At 42.0% G+C, this 13,818-nt stretch overlaps 1 protein-coding gene across 4 annotated transcripts in view; it reads left to right on the forward strand.

Annotated features, from left to right (window-relative positions):
- Nucleotides 1-13,818, forward strand: part of PHKB (phosphorylase kinase regulatory subunit beta) — a 142,096-nt gene that overhangs the window by 77,931 nt on the left and 50,347 nt on the right. For all 4 annotated transcript variants that reach the window (XM_055000356.1, XM_055000355.1, XM_055000358.1 and 1 more), the window contains 3 exons: nucleotides 3,091-3,168; nucleotides 5,493-5,651; nucleotides 6,538-6,632. In XM_055000356.1, the coding sequence (XP_054856331.1) occupies nucleotides 3,091-3,168; nucleotides 5,493-5,651; nucleotides 6,538-6,632 (332 nt within the window). The remainder of the gene's footprint in view (nucleotides 1-3,090; nucleotides 3,169-5,492; nucleotides 5,652-6,537; nucleotides 6,633-13,818) is intronic.

Raw genomic sequence — 13,818 nt, forward strand, 5'->3', positions numbered from 1 at the left:
TTCCATAGAATTCCTCAAAGTCCATGCAGCCTCCTATCTTACCTGTGGATGGTCCCATTTCACTGCCCTGCTGCACTGCTAGAACTTCACTGTGGTATGCTATCAGTAGAGTGAAGATGATGAGAATGGTGACTAACAGCTGTTGATAGAGTATTTAGTTGTCTAATTTTTTTAACCCAGTGTTCATCACCCCAGTGCATGGGGGAAAAGCCCACAAATTAATCATGCATTGTCAAAAGTTCTTCTTTTTGCCACTCCTGATTTGCCAGCACTGCACAACTGGGCCATAATTTTCCTGGGTAGAGTCTGCTGGGAGGCAAGGAGGGAAAGCTTAAAGACAGGGAAGCAGATAAAAACAGGAAGAAGGAAGCAGAAGCTATAGGGAAGCAAAAGCTATAGGAGGTTTCAGGGAAGGGAGAGAAGAAATAGTGGGGGAGGGAGAAATGCGATGGTCCCCGCTTTTAATTTTCTAAACCTCTTTCATATCCTCCTTTGCAAGCATGAAACGGTTCAAATTATATGATGAGCGAACGGGCATGCAAGTTCTTTACAGAATTTGATCTCCGCTCTGAGCACTTGAAATTTTTTTGTTCCGTTTATCATGCACGACACACTCTCACGCTCTTCTCTCTCATCTGAAATGCTGAGGGGATGTTCATATAATTCTCCCTTTGGAGTTCCTGCAGCAAAAAGGAAGACATGTTCATTCTCTTCTCTGTGTCGATGAGGAGGATACCGGTTTCCGAGCTATTTAAACAGGCACAAACCCTTCCCTTCACATTCCTTAAATAAAACATCGAGATCTCAGCAACTTTCTTAAAAATTCTGGCTTCCTATCTCCCTGTAACATGTCGTTCATCACGGACAGACTTTAAACTTCTCTGCCGTTCAGGCAAGCAGGGTTTCTTCTGTTCAGCAGAATTAATTTTCCAATAGTGAAATGCATTTCTTTTAACCCGTGAGGACAGTAATCCAGCTCCCATCCATTCAAGCATAGCATTCAAATAGTTAGCAAAGGAAAGGAAAGCAAACATCAGAGAAGGCTATGAGCTTGAAAGACAATTTTAAAGCTTCTGGGTAGGACTCATGATCCTTTCTTTACATCGCTTTTCGCGATAAATGGTGACAGTGATTTTTCGCGATAAATGGTGTTAGCGAGATTTTGGATTAAAACTTGTTACATCGTATCAGTCCTTTGCGTGTGGCTCACTGTTTCTGCAATTTGCCACACTCTGCATCTGGATTCACAGTAGTCGAGGTTTAAAGGGAAACTATGTGTATCACGTGATTGTTATGAGGATTATCATGAGGGTAATAATAACACACTTTGTAAACCGCTGTGAGTGGTCGTTAAGTTGTCCTGAGGGGTGGTATATGTATGTTATGTTATATGTTGTTTGTTTGTTTGTTTCAAATTTGTATTCTGCCCTCGCTGCGAGCGGGCTCAGGGCAGATAACAACATATTAAAAATACAATTAAAAATTCATGTACATTTAAAACAGGATGGTGGGCAGCCTTCACAGGGAGGGTTAAGATTTATACACCCCTTTTTCCAGGCTGGTGGAGGCCCAGCCTCAGCTATATGCCTGGCTGAACAATTCTGTCTTGCAGGCCTGGCGAAAGGACTGTAAGTCCTGCCGGGCCCTGATTTCAGCAGACAGAGTGGTCCATCAGGTGGGAGCCAGGACTGAAAAGGCCCTAGCTCTAGTCGTGGCTAGGCGGGCCTCCTTGGGGCCAGGGACTACCAACAGCTGATCGGAGTGTCCTCTGGGGAATATATGGGAGAGATGGTCCCGTAGATACACTGATCCCAGTCTGCACAGGGCCTTATAGGTCAATACCAGAACCTTGAATCTGATCTGGTACTCCACTGGCCTTGGAGGGCCTTGGGCGTAGTAAGGGGTCTTCGCAGAAGCTATTTGAAAAGTATTACACAAACACAAGTGGTCAGATCATCCAACTCCTTTTTGCTAAGGAGCCTTACTGTCAAGGAAGGAGTCTTGCTTCAGCTGAAAAGACTCCCTCCTCCACAGCAAAACTCCTCACTTGATGGAATAAAATCTTATGATCCATCCCATGCTTATTAGCCCCGGTAGCTCCATGGGATTTCATGTTCAGAGACAGCCCACCTCTGGATACCAGATGTTGTTAACAGTAATGACACCGCAACTATACCCTCCTTGTTGGTTGTTGGAGGTATCCGGCTGCCCACTCTCTGAAACAGAATAGTGGACTAAAAGAACTGTTTAATCCGATCTAGCCAGACACTGATGATGTACACCCGCCGTAAGGATTTATGTTTGGGGAGAGATCTCTACAGTACAGTAAATGCTTGTGAGAATCATTCTATCCATAAACCACGCACTAGGAAGAGAAATCATTTCAGGTTGCAACCTCAGTCCTAATGCATTCAGAAGTACTGAAGAAGAGTAATAATACTGCAAGGGGGTGGGGGAATGGAACAGCAGAAAAGCGTGAATTGTAGCAAATGTCATGAAAGGAAATCCACACTGATCAAAGCCCCACACTGTAATCGTAAGAGCAGCCGGCTGGAAGTCCATTTGTCATCACACAGACCCTTGCCTCCCAGGGAAATTACTGTCAGCCAGAAGTACACTAAAGCAGTGGAGATCAAAGCAACGCACGAGGAACTGGCTTCATAGATCTTTAGAGTGGTGGGATAGAAAAACAGCATTCTGTGCAAGCGGATCCTTGTAAATCTCTGGTGCTGAAATCAGCATTGGGGGAAAGCTCTTGTTACTTTGGGCTGTTTTATTCATTTAAAACATTTGAAATTACGTTGGTACTCGCATAAAGAGAGCCAGGGTGGTGCAGCAATGATTGTTTAACCAAGATCTGGGAGACCCAGGTTCAGATCCTCACCCTGCCATGGAAGCAACCTACCCGGCAGGAAGGTTGCTACAAAGATAAAATGGAGGAGGGGAGAATGGTGTTGCAATCCGCTTTGGGTTCCCACACTGTATAAATATCTGAAGCAATAAACCCAAGTGCACACGTACAAGGAAGAAGGTTTTCGTTCAACGTTTAAGTCTTTTGTTTAATGAAACGTTGCCTCTTTTGCTTTTTAGGAGTTTTCCGGGGCGACACGGAGCAAGTCAAAGAGTATGAGAAGCTTCTGGATCCTTTGTTGCAGCAATCCCCAGAAGGTAATATAACGCGGTTTCAGTAGATGCAGGCTCGGATCCAGTGGTGGATTTCTGTGGATAGAAGGGGGTGCCGTTTCAGGTGGTGTCCGGTGCTGCAGCAGGAGCAGTAAGGCAAGGGAGTCAAGCTCCGCAGACAGTGATGCCTTCTATCCACAGACATTACCAGCAGATCCAAGCCCCAATCCAAACGTCTGAAAAAGTAGGAGGAAAAACTCTCATGTTGCAGATAACTGAAGCAAGTGAAGATGGAATCCCAAGAAATGGACTCACGTTCTTAGAAGAGCAGAGCTCTAGGCCAAATGTGGACATAAAACTTAATTAATTTCTCCAGTAAAATACAGCTCAACGTAAAATGGGAGTTCATTATCTGGGGAAGGAGCTCCTGAGAGGTTAAATGTTAGCTTTGCGTTGGAACCACTGTCCTTCTACACCCAGTCTTGCTCTTTACATCCAAACTTTCCTGTCATTATGTGAGGGGCTTTGTAACAGCTCATTAGAGAAGCAATGCCTGTTGATCTGATGGCATCTTATTTTAAACGAGGGGAAGTTTTTGAAAGCCTTGCCGCATTTTTACTCTAGAGCTGGATGGCCATGGAAATAATCATCTTGTTTATCAATGCACAGAAGAGCATCATCTCGTGACTTAGGTATACAGATTTGTAGATACGGGACAGGAAGATCACAAAACTCTCTTGGCTAAAGAAACTGCAGATTAAATTGGCCCTGTCGGTAGTTAAATAGCTATTGCATTGCTTGCCTGGCCTCTGGTTTGGTGCGCTGTGGCTTCCCTTTCCTTTCCCTTTGCTCATATCTTTTCCTGGTAATTTCTGCCATAATCTTTCCAAGTCAAGAAGGCAACCTGAAGCTGTTCTAGTTTTCTCGTTTAGTTTTGAAAGCACTCGGTATGTTTGTTCAGTTTTCTTTGCAATCCAGAGAAAAGCACTTACTCGTCTTCTCCATGCTCCAAGGCTGTCCCTCAAAGGTTCCCAGGATCACAAATGGTCTATCAGTTCCCCTGAAGAAAATAACTGCTTTGGAGCGTGGACTCTATGGCATTATACCCTGCTGAGGTCCCTCCCCTCCCCAAACCCCATCTTCTACAGGCTCCACCCTGAAATCTCCAGGAATGTCCTAGCTCAGAGTTGGCAACCTGAAATAGTAATCTGGGAAAGAGATTTGGGGTAGTACTACTTGACTCCTTTTAAGTTTTCCCAAGCTGAATTTCTTGATCTTCATCCTCTGGACTAATTTGAGAAAGATGGATTCCATTTCAAACTTTTTCTTTTATCTTTCTTTTTTTCCAGTGAAGTGTTCTGAGCGAATCAGCTTTCTGGTCTTTTGAAATGCCCTTTGACTCATCAGCCCCTCATTTCAATTTGTTAATAAATTTGTAAACAAGTTTCTCATCCCCTTGTGTCACTTTCGTTCATTATGAGTAATCAGAACATCAAGAAAAGTGAATTGCATTGGCAGATAACTCTACCTTTATCTTATTTTTGGACATTCTTGAACAATTACAGAAGATTAATAAAAGAACGTTTTTCTTTGCAGGGTTTTACGCTGGCTCATCTTTGACATTTTAAATCCATGGGGCCATTCTATATAGTATTATGGGAGATTTACCCTGTAATAAAAAAAGTTTGCTTATCTTCCTATAGCTAGCACCTGTATTATTGGTTTATTATTATTCGGGGCTGCTATATAGTACTATTCATATTTCATTACTAGCAGTACTAGCACCAGTATGATGCTCTAGGGATGGGTGAAGGTCAGTCATTTGGTTGCTGTGCCATTATGACTATGTATATATATGTATTTTTAACTGTGTAACTTTGACTGTTTTATGGTTTTAACTGGTATCAGTTAAATGTTTTTATGCTTCTTCACCAAGGGCTGTTGTTCTCATCCAGTATCCTCCTCACTCAACACATTTTTTCCTGTTCTGTGACACAAGACAATCATTACCTCTAAAGTCAAAAAGAGTCCAGTAGCACCTTTAAGACTAACCAACTTTATTGTAGCCTAAGCTTTCGAGAATCACAGTTCTCTTCGTCAGATACCTCTAAAGTGCAGTTCTTTATCTGCCAAAAAATGCTGCATATTTTTTTACAGAAAGTGCATCTGTTCAGTCAACGAATGAGGTGTAACATCACCCATGTTCAAGACAGCCGTTTGTATTGTTGGCTGGCTGAGGCATGGAATGAGAACTGGGAATGACAACCGACAAAACATTTCCTCCATCTTGCTGGCCCACGGGGTCTACATTTTTTCTCGTTTTAATAATGTAATATATAGTTTTAACTTTGTCTCCTGAAATTCCACAGGCTGTCCTGTCGTGCCTAAGTATTTCTATGTGCCAGCTGACTTTGTTGAACTGGAAAAGAAAAATCCCGGCAGTCAGAAACGATTTCCTAGCAACCACGGGCGGGATGGAAAGCTCTTTCTGTGGGGACAAGCTCTTTACATCATTGCAAAGCTCCTCGGTAAGTAGGAAGAAATAGAAACCAAGCTTGGGAGAGTTGTACATTTCCCAGTTTATTAACTTATTAGAAATAAGTTGTTTCCTAGAGTGTGAAAAAGTACCTCGTGGGTCTGTGTTTCAGTGTAGGTCAGTTCTGATGGGTTCTCATGTGGCTATTGCCAGTGGTACACATTGAGAGCTGCTGTAGCATAGCTGTTAAGTGGTTGGGTTGTGAATCAGCACTCGCTGGTTTGAATCCCACTACTGACATGAGCCTTGGATAAGCCACTCCTCAGCCACAGCTCTCCAGCTGTATTGTGGGGATAATAACACTGACTTCGGGACACTAATGTGAGTAAAAGTGCAGTTGTTGTTGTAGCTATTTATTGAAAATGTTTCCTTTGGAATGGATCATCCATCTAGACTGAATTCCTCAATAGCTATAAGGAAGTTTTATGGTGTCAGACTAGAATCTTAAAGACCCAGGTTCGAATCCCCACTCTGACCTGGAAGCTTGCTGGGTGACCTCGGACCATCCTAACCTCCCTAACAGGATTGTTGTGAGGAAAAAACGGAAGAGAGGAGAGTGAGGCAAGCCACTTTGGGTCCCCAGAGGGGAAAAAGGCAGAGTATAAATGAAATGAAATAAAGATCAATAAATAAATAATATATACAGTCACGTCGATCAGTTCAGAGGGCTACCCAGGCAATCTGTTACTTCCTCCACGAAGTATATTCATGTGCTGATCTGCTCTGATTTGTAAAGCACAGTTCCTGCAGTTGAGCTTCCATCCGTCCTCCTTTTAACCCGTTTGTTTCCCATGCAAAGCAATAAATTATGTTCTGGTGATAAATGCTTTTAGCTTAAAAAGATTAAATGATGAAATGGTGGTGGGTTTTCTTTTCAGTTGACGGTTTAGTAAGCGCAAAAGATATCGACCCGGTGAAGCGTTACATACCTCCCCAAGATCAACGCAACGTTAGCATGAGATACTCAAATCAGGTACGAGTGCCTTTTACTAACCTGGCTTTCTGTTCGTTGACATTGGGAAATTAACACACGTGAAGCTGCCTGCTTCTGTATCAGACCGTTGGTCCATCTAACAGCTATTGTGGCTAGCCTTGGCTCCTCAAGTTCTCTTTCACATCCCCTGGCCGTTAAGTTGCTCGTTGATGTTTTTGCTGTCAGAATAGATTCTCTGGTCTCGGTGCTTCTGACTTGGTTTAAGGGAACTTCATACAACATGCTAGGCCGACTTTTACAGCAGAGCTTCAGGACATAGGCGTGGATGGAATGAAACCAGCGATACCTGGAAACAGAAACCCACAGTGCCCAACCACACAAGAAACGTGGCCCTCTGATGCAAAGTTTATTTGGGATACCCTGGAGGCTGACTAAACCAGTTTCAACAGCTTAATCAGATTCTGTTATGAGGTCAAGGAACAGCTTAAGCAGTGAGACAATCAGAGCTAGAACTTGGGTCGAGCTGAAACGGCTCAGTCGTGACTCAGTAGACAGAACAACTTTCCAATAGATTATTCATTTTATTAATGAGTTGGTTATATAAAAACACATCCGCGCATAATAACACAGAAAAACATCTCGAGTATGGTGAGGCTGCATGGGGTCTACTAAGTGAGCTCATTCCATCACTCAGCAAAGCGCCGCTCAGACATCCGTTTCGAGTGGGCTGTTAATGATGCTGGCCGCAACTCCTTGGCTGCGTAATCTTTTATACTGTGTTAAGCCCTCCTGAACAGAGGAGGCCATAATTTCAGAAAATAAACTGAAGGATGAGTCGATAGTCTGCTTTTCTTGAACTTCAGGACCCCTTTCTGCTTACAGTTCTGAGCTGACCTATGTTGCCTTTGCAGTTTTGGAAAAAAACAATGCAGAATGCCTCTGCATTTTAGTTCCACTTTTTGATTCAGATTACAGTAGCAGCCAGGACATCAGGAAACCTTTCCGTGAAGCTGAGGCCTCTTCTCCTCCCCCCATCCCCCCCCCCAGCAAGGCAACTGCCCACTGGATGCAAACAATCACCCCTCACTGTGAAATCATCACTTTGTGGTAGTCTGTGGAGATAGATCAAGATGGGTAGCCGTGTCAGTCTCTCTGTAGCAGTAGAAAAGAGCAAGAGTCAAGTAGCACCTATAAGACTCACAAAATTTGTGGCAGGGTATGAGCTTTCGTGAGTCATAGCTCACTTCCTCAGATGCAGCTAGAATGTGAGTCCGTCTGTCCTTATATCTTGGTGAGTGGAATGGTTTCAGATGCAGAATGACAATAGCAGGTAAATGACAAAAGCTGGTGAATAACAATAGCAGGCGTGATTGGATAGGGTGGGGTATGCAGAGGGGTGGTGGGTGTGGTAATTGGTCATTGGTAATGAGACAGGAAGCCTTGGTCTCAATTCAGTCCAGGTGGATGCATTGTCCTGAGCTTCGTTATCAGTTGCAATTCTGCAATCTCTCTTTCCAATCTCCCTTTGCGTTTCTCTTTGGTAGTCTATGGGTTCTCATAATTCTCTCTGTGTCTCATATTTTAATATTTTTCAGTGTTCCAACACAGGGAAGCTAAGGCAGTGGCACTTCAAGAGATGCACAACATACATTTTGTTTTTCATTTAATGTTTACAGCTAATTATGTTTTTTATATGACAAAAATACAGTAATCAGTTTTTCTTTTATCGTAGCGCTGCGGGTGGTGGAATCCTATATACTCCTATTTGGGCGTAAGCCTGACTGAACAACACATTGAAGCTTACATCTGAGTAAACATTGCTAGGCTGGTCCCCGCGGGCTCTCCTTCGCAAAGTTTTATTTTCTGATTTGGATTTACTGATATACTTTATCTGAATGTTTGCTGATATCCTTTTATTTAATTTAACTAATTTATGCATAGTTTATAGCTGAAAGATACAGTTGCTTCTGTCCGTGTTTGCTTCAAAGTGTTAACAAACTGGCCAAAAAATGGAATCTAGAAACTCAACACATTTCATTACTTACATGTTTTGAAACCACAGACTGCTGCAGTTTTTAAAGTGCTTTGTACCTTTTCTTCTACAAAGTGTATCAAATTAAACCGTCTCAATTTGTTCAAAAACAAATTTAAAAATCCATTTAGTCACCTCAATTTATATAGTAATATACAGGCTTGTGGAAGCAAAATCAATCCATTCAAATTTAGCACTTAAGAAAGAAGCAATCCCACTCATCAGTGGAATTCATTGAAGTTACTCTGAGTAATAAACCAACTTAATCCATCTCAGCCTTTGTTATATCAGTTTGCCATTACAGAAGTCCTTTGCTAGGAAGTGGCACCTTTTATGTATAGTTACCTTGGAACCAGATTTATCAAAACATAAGTTATTCACCAGTGGCTAGAATTCAAGCACCAAGGACTAGAGGCAGGAAAGCACTGATGTGCGTGTAACATGGTTGCATGCTGCCCATGGGTTAAATAATAGTGTTGTTTGCAGTTGCTGTATATTGCCTCTGTCTTGAAAACAGTAGGCTTGGTTCACACATGGTTTGACCATTCATGCTTGAGTCTTGGGCTTCTGCGCTACTCTTTTTCCTCTTCCCCTTGCATGAGATGAGATTCCCTTCCTCTTTGTCAGGACTGCCAAACCCAGTTGACTTGTAATTTACATTTAAACTGGCAGGCAGAGTACAGCTCGTGCAAACTCAACTGGAAGGGAGGGTGGGAATTGCAGCATTCGACATGGGAACGTGAGAGTGTCTACCACATTCCCAATCCTTCGTACCAGAGTTTTCATGAATTCGATCCATAAAACCCACAGAACTGGGCAGACTTAACAATGAAGCAGATTTCCATCGTACCCAGTTGCCGCTCTGAACAAGTAGCTTTTAGGTTTTCCCCCAGATCTAAGCAGTGGTGGTAGAACAGGCATCTTCTTTCTGTGTGAACAGTTAGCTTCGCCAAAGCATTTGGGCATGTGTCATCCATGCAGCATCACAGCCGTATGAGTGTGCCTTCACATACTGGTGTCCACGTATTTCGTTGCAGTTATGCAGTGGTTCCCTGCTATTAAAGTGGCTTCAGCCACGGGGCTCTCTTTTTTATGAGCTTGTGATAGTGTGGCTCAGATTCCCAGGACCCTAGGAGAGAGCCACTTGGTACAAACAAGCGTCTATAGTAATTCATGTGCCTTCAGCAAGTCTTCAACAAAACATCTGAGGACACACTACTTTTGAGAGGCTCTCTGTTATAAGGCACAGTTGGATTACCTCCCACTGGTGGTTGGTCAGATGTCCTTAAACTGTAGTCATAGGTGTCTGCTGCTTCTATAAGCAGCTATGTTCAATCACGATAGACCCCGCCCCACTTCATAGGCCAGTGATCTTTGAGGACAGGGAAATAGTGGAAATTAGAGATGGGCACAAACCGGAAAAAACCTGAACCATGCCCCTGGTTCACAAACCGGTTCATTTGGTTCATGAAAACATCACATCCAGGTCAGAAAATCATCACTTCCAGGCCAGCAGAAGTTCACTTCTGGGTCAGCAGAAGGTCTGCAGGAAGTTCATTCCCTGTTGCCTAGGAAACTGATTGATTGGCACCAGGCTGTCAGCAGTGACGAACCAAAAAATGAACCGGCCTAAAATTCATGGCGGTTCGTCAGAAATGGGATCTGACAAAAACCGACCTGGTTCGTGCTTCATTTTGGTTCGTATTTCGGTTCGTGCCCATCTCTAGTGGAAATAATTGGTCTTTAGTTGCGGAAGCGATCAGAAGAACTTGATAGCGCTGGTAGAGGAGATGTTAGTTGGGATATACCACACTGGCTTGGCGGAGTTTTATCACATGTCTCGGACAGGAAGGGACAGTAAATGTTGGATCAAGCCAGGTCACATGTGAGTTGCTTTGTCAGGAGTGTTGAACTGTGTTTCCATGACAGCTGTATGCATACATGGAAATTGGTTTTGGCCATAGAGGTCAGGAATCTTAAGAATCTGAACTCTTCCTTATTTTTTTAAAAGCAAGTTTTTTGCCAGCAAGGTGGCATAGGAAAGTTGAAAATGATTGTGCCTCGACTGGTGAAATCATTGGAACGGAGGCTGAGCAAGGACTTCTGCCTGCAGTGAAGGGTGGGGGGCAAAGACTAGCCTTCTGCATGCCCCTTGTTCCATGGTTTATAGAAGCAGAATACATTTATGTAAAATAGTCCTACGCAGGTCTGTTTCTCTGAAATTGATTGAGGGTAGAATCTTGCTTTCCTTCTTCCAGAATTTGGGCTACCTTTTGGGTATTCATAGCATTAACTGAGACATGAGTGCTTAAATCCATTGTGCGCTATATCCATCGGGAGTCTGTTGTGATATAAAATTAGAATATAGAAAATGCAGGAAACATATGCTGATTTGTTTGTTCCGTATAGTATCATAAAATACTTTTATTTCTTTTCAGTAGTAAACCATGCCGAATTGCAATTCCAATAAATAAGATATAAAAAAGTTCATTTCTTTGCCTCCACATCAGTTCCATCAGGCATCTGCTATAGTACATTTATGTTTAACCTTGCTTTGTAACTTGGGTGTTAAGTTGCAGTCTCTGTTCTGATACCTGATGTTGCAAAAGAGTCCTTGGGCTAGTTAGGGAAATGATAGATGCTCTATGTTAGGATTTGTCACATCCCTCAGTAGTTTCTGTTAGCTAGCTGTGTTGGTTTATTCTGCAGTCAAACAGCAGGATTTGAGTCCAGTGGCACCTTAGAAGGAAGCTCTAATTCTGACCTTGAAAATCTCAATGGTCCCTAAGGGGCCACTGGATTCAGGTCCTGCAGATCCTCAATAAGATGGTTTATTGATGAAAGTCATTTATACTCTGCCTCTTCAAACCTTCTAGACAGCTTACAAACCTTAAGTAGCTTAACACAAGGCAAAACCGAATTATTCAAAAAGGCCTTTTTTCTCAGCTAGGAGGGTGGTGTTGTAGGAAAGAGATCCCAGATGTTTCGCTAAAGAGTTAGAAACCACAGATTTCACCATTATGTTGCCTTACATATTATCTTTTGCTTTAAATATGTACTCTTATATCCTACCTGTGCTTTATGTTGTTCAATGTAAGTCCTAGAATTGATTAAGTTCTGTTTCAGCAATTCCTCAACCCCATACTGGATCCTTGCTAATACTATATCTTTGTAAACATATATTATTTTACCCCATGATATTGTTTATGGAAATGTTCTTGACACTGTATGGAGATGCCTGCCCTTGTCCTTGCCGCTAATTGTCCTAATCTCACACTATGTAATCCGCCTTGAGTCTCAGTGAGAAAGATGGAATATAAATAACACAAATAAATAAAAATAAATAAAATAATAAAAACCCGAACGAAGCTACTTGATTAGAATTTATTCCCACGAACATTTAATCCTGAAATTAAAGATGCCCTCTCACAAGCTTACACTGGTTGCTTCTGAAATTCATAGCCGGAACTCTTTTCACTCCCCCTAGATTGGGCACATTAAACCTGATTGGCTAGTGTCTTCTGGCTTCTGATTGGCATTTATAAGATACAGGGAAGTATGCACTAGGTATCGTACAAGATCAGACGCAAATGGAACCCTGCAAAGTCAATTTATGTGATGCAGCTTGTGCAGCATTGGATCCAAGCCAAAGCCCTTCTGTCAGCTCTCTAGAAAAGGTTTCAGGGGGTGCAACAGCTGGGATCGGTTTCAGACGTGCATTGATCATGTCAAATATGCTTATTTTCTCTAGACATGCTTATTTAAAATGCATTGGCATGCAGTTGTGCTTAAGCGATGTGGAACTCCTGCACCTGACTACACATGAAAGAACTTCAGCCATTGATTTTGATGATGTGTTCTCTGATGACATAAATGTGTGTATGCATCAGTGTGTGTTTTGGGACAAAGCGGGTGGGTTCAGGATAGCAAGTGCACTTTAGAATCAGTTGTGAATCAGACTTTTGGGGCTGCACACCCAAAGAATTGCAAGTTTACCCCCTGATTCTTTTCATTTTTGAACAGTGCAGTCTGCAGTCATGCGCTATGCCTTGTTTTAGTTTTTATTTTCATGTAACTGATGTTTATTTTGTTTATATTACTCTCTGCACTGTTTATCACTCTTTTATTGTTTATTATTCTTAACTATGTTAATTTATGCATGGGTTGTTATTCTTATTGGTACTGTATTACTGTCCACTATTTTTCTTTTTAAATACAATCAAAAATTAAAATTAAAAAATGCAATGGGAATGTTAGTTCCTTGAAAGGCAGGGGGGCTTGGATTTTGAACTGAGTTTTCAGCAAAGTACAATGCCTAGGATTCCATGAGAGATGATACAGCAGCTGAAGTAGTATATTGGGATATGTAACATCGATCAGCGTACAGACCGTGAGCACTACATGTTCTGGCCTCTGCCTGAACCCCTGGAGGGCTGCTGCCAGTCTCAGTAGGCAATACTACCTTGATGGATCAGTGGTGTCATTCCATATAAGGCAGCTTAATGTGTTCAATAGAGTATTGTTCCAACCCATTTTAATATTTTTGTGTGCTTTAGATGGTTTTAAAATGTGTGTACATGTTGGCTTACACTGAGTCATGTTTTAGAAGCTTGAATCTCTGTTCAAGTTATTGTAAAGTACTGAAAAACATGTAGCGGTGGTAAAACTGTCAGGAATTACAAGTGAGTTCTAATGAACACCATTTATATTCCTACAGGAAACTGAACTTAGAATCAGATGAATCCTTCCCCACCCAAAAAGAATTCCATTTCCGTGTCAAGAACAATCCCCTTGACAAACTGCATTATAAGAGTCTTTAGCTGGGAGTACAGATCTTTCTGCTTAAAATTTGTGTGTGTATGTTTGCTTAAGATGTGTTTGTGTGTGTTTGCATTATGATGTACATAAAAAAAATACAGTCTAGCTAAGTGATTTATAAAAAGATTGCCTGTAAATGCAGTATTATCGAGAAGAAATGCATTAGCCATTATTACAGCCGAGGCGAAATCTCTAAAGCCTACAGAAGTTGTTGCAACAATGTGACAGGTGTTTTGTATGTGTGAAAGCTCTCACAAACACTTCTGGAAAACACTCCAGAACAAAAGAATGGCAATCCAATACTCATTGTGCACACATACCAAAATTGTAGGCTTTTTCTTTCTTAACTCTGTCTTATATCGTTTTTTTAATTCA

This window comes from Eublepharis macularius, chromosome 16 (assembly GCF_028583425.1).
Source record: "Eublepharis macularius isolate TG4126 chromosome 16, MPM_Emac_v1.0, whole genome shotgun sequence".
In the NCBI taxonomy this organism is placed as follows: Eukaryota; Metazoa; Chordata; class Lepidosauria; order Squamata; family Eublepharidae; genus Eublepharis; species Eublepharis macularius.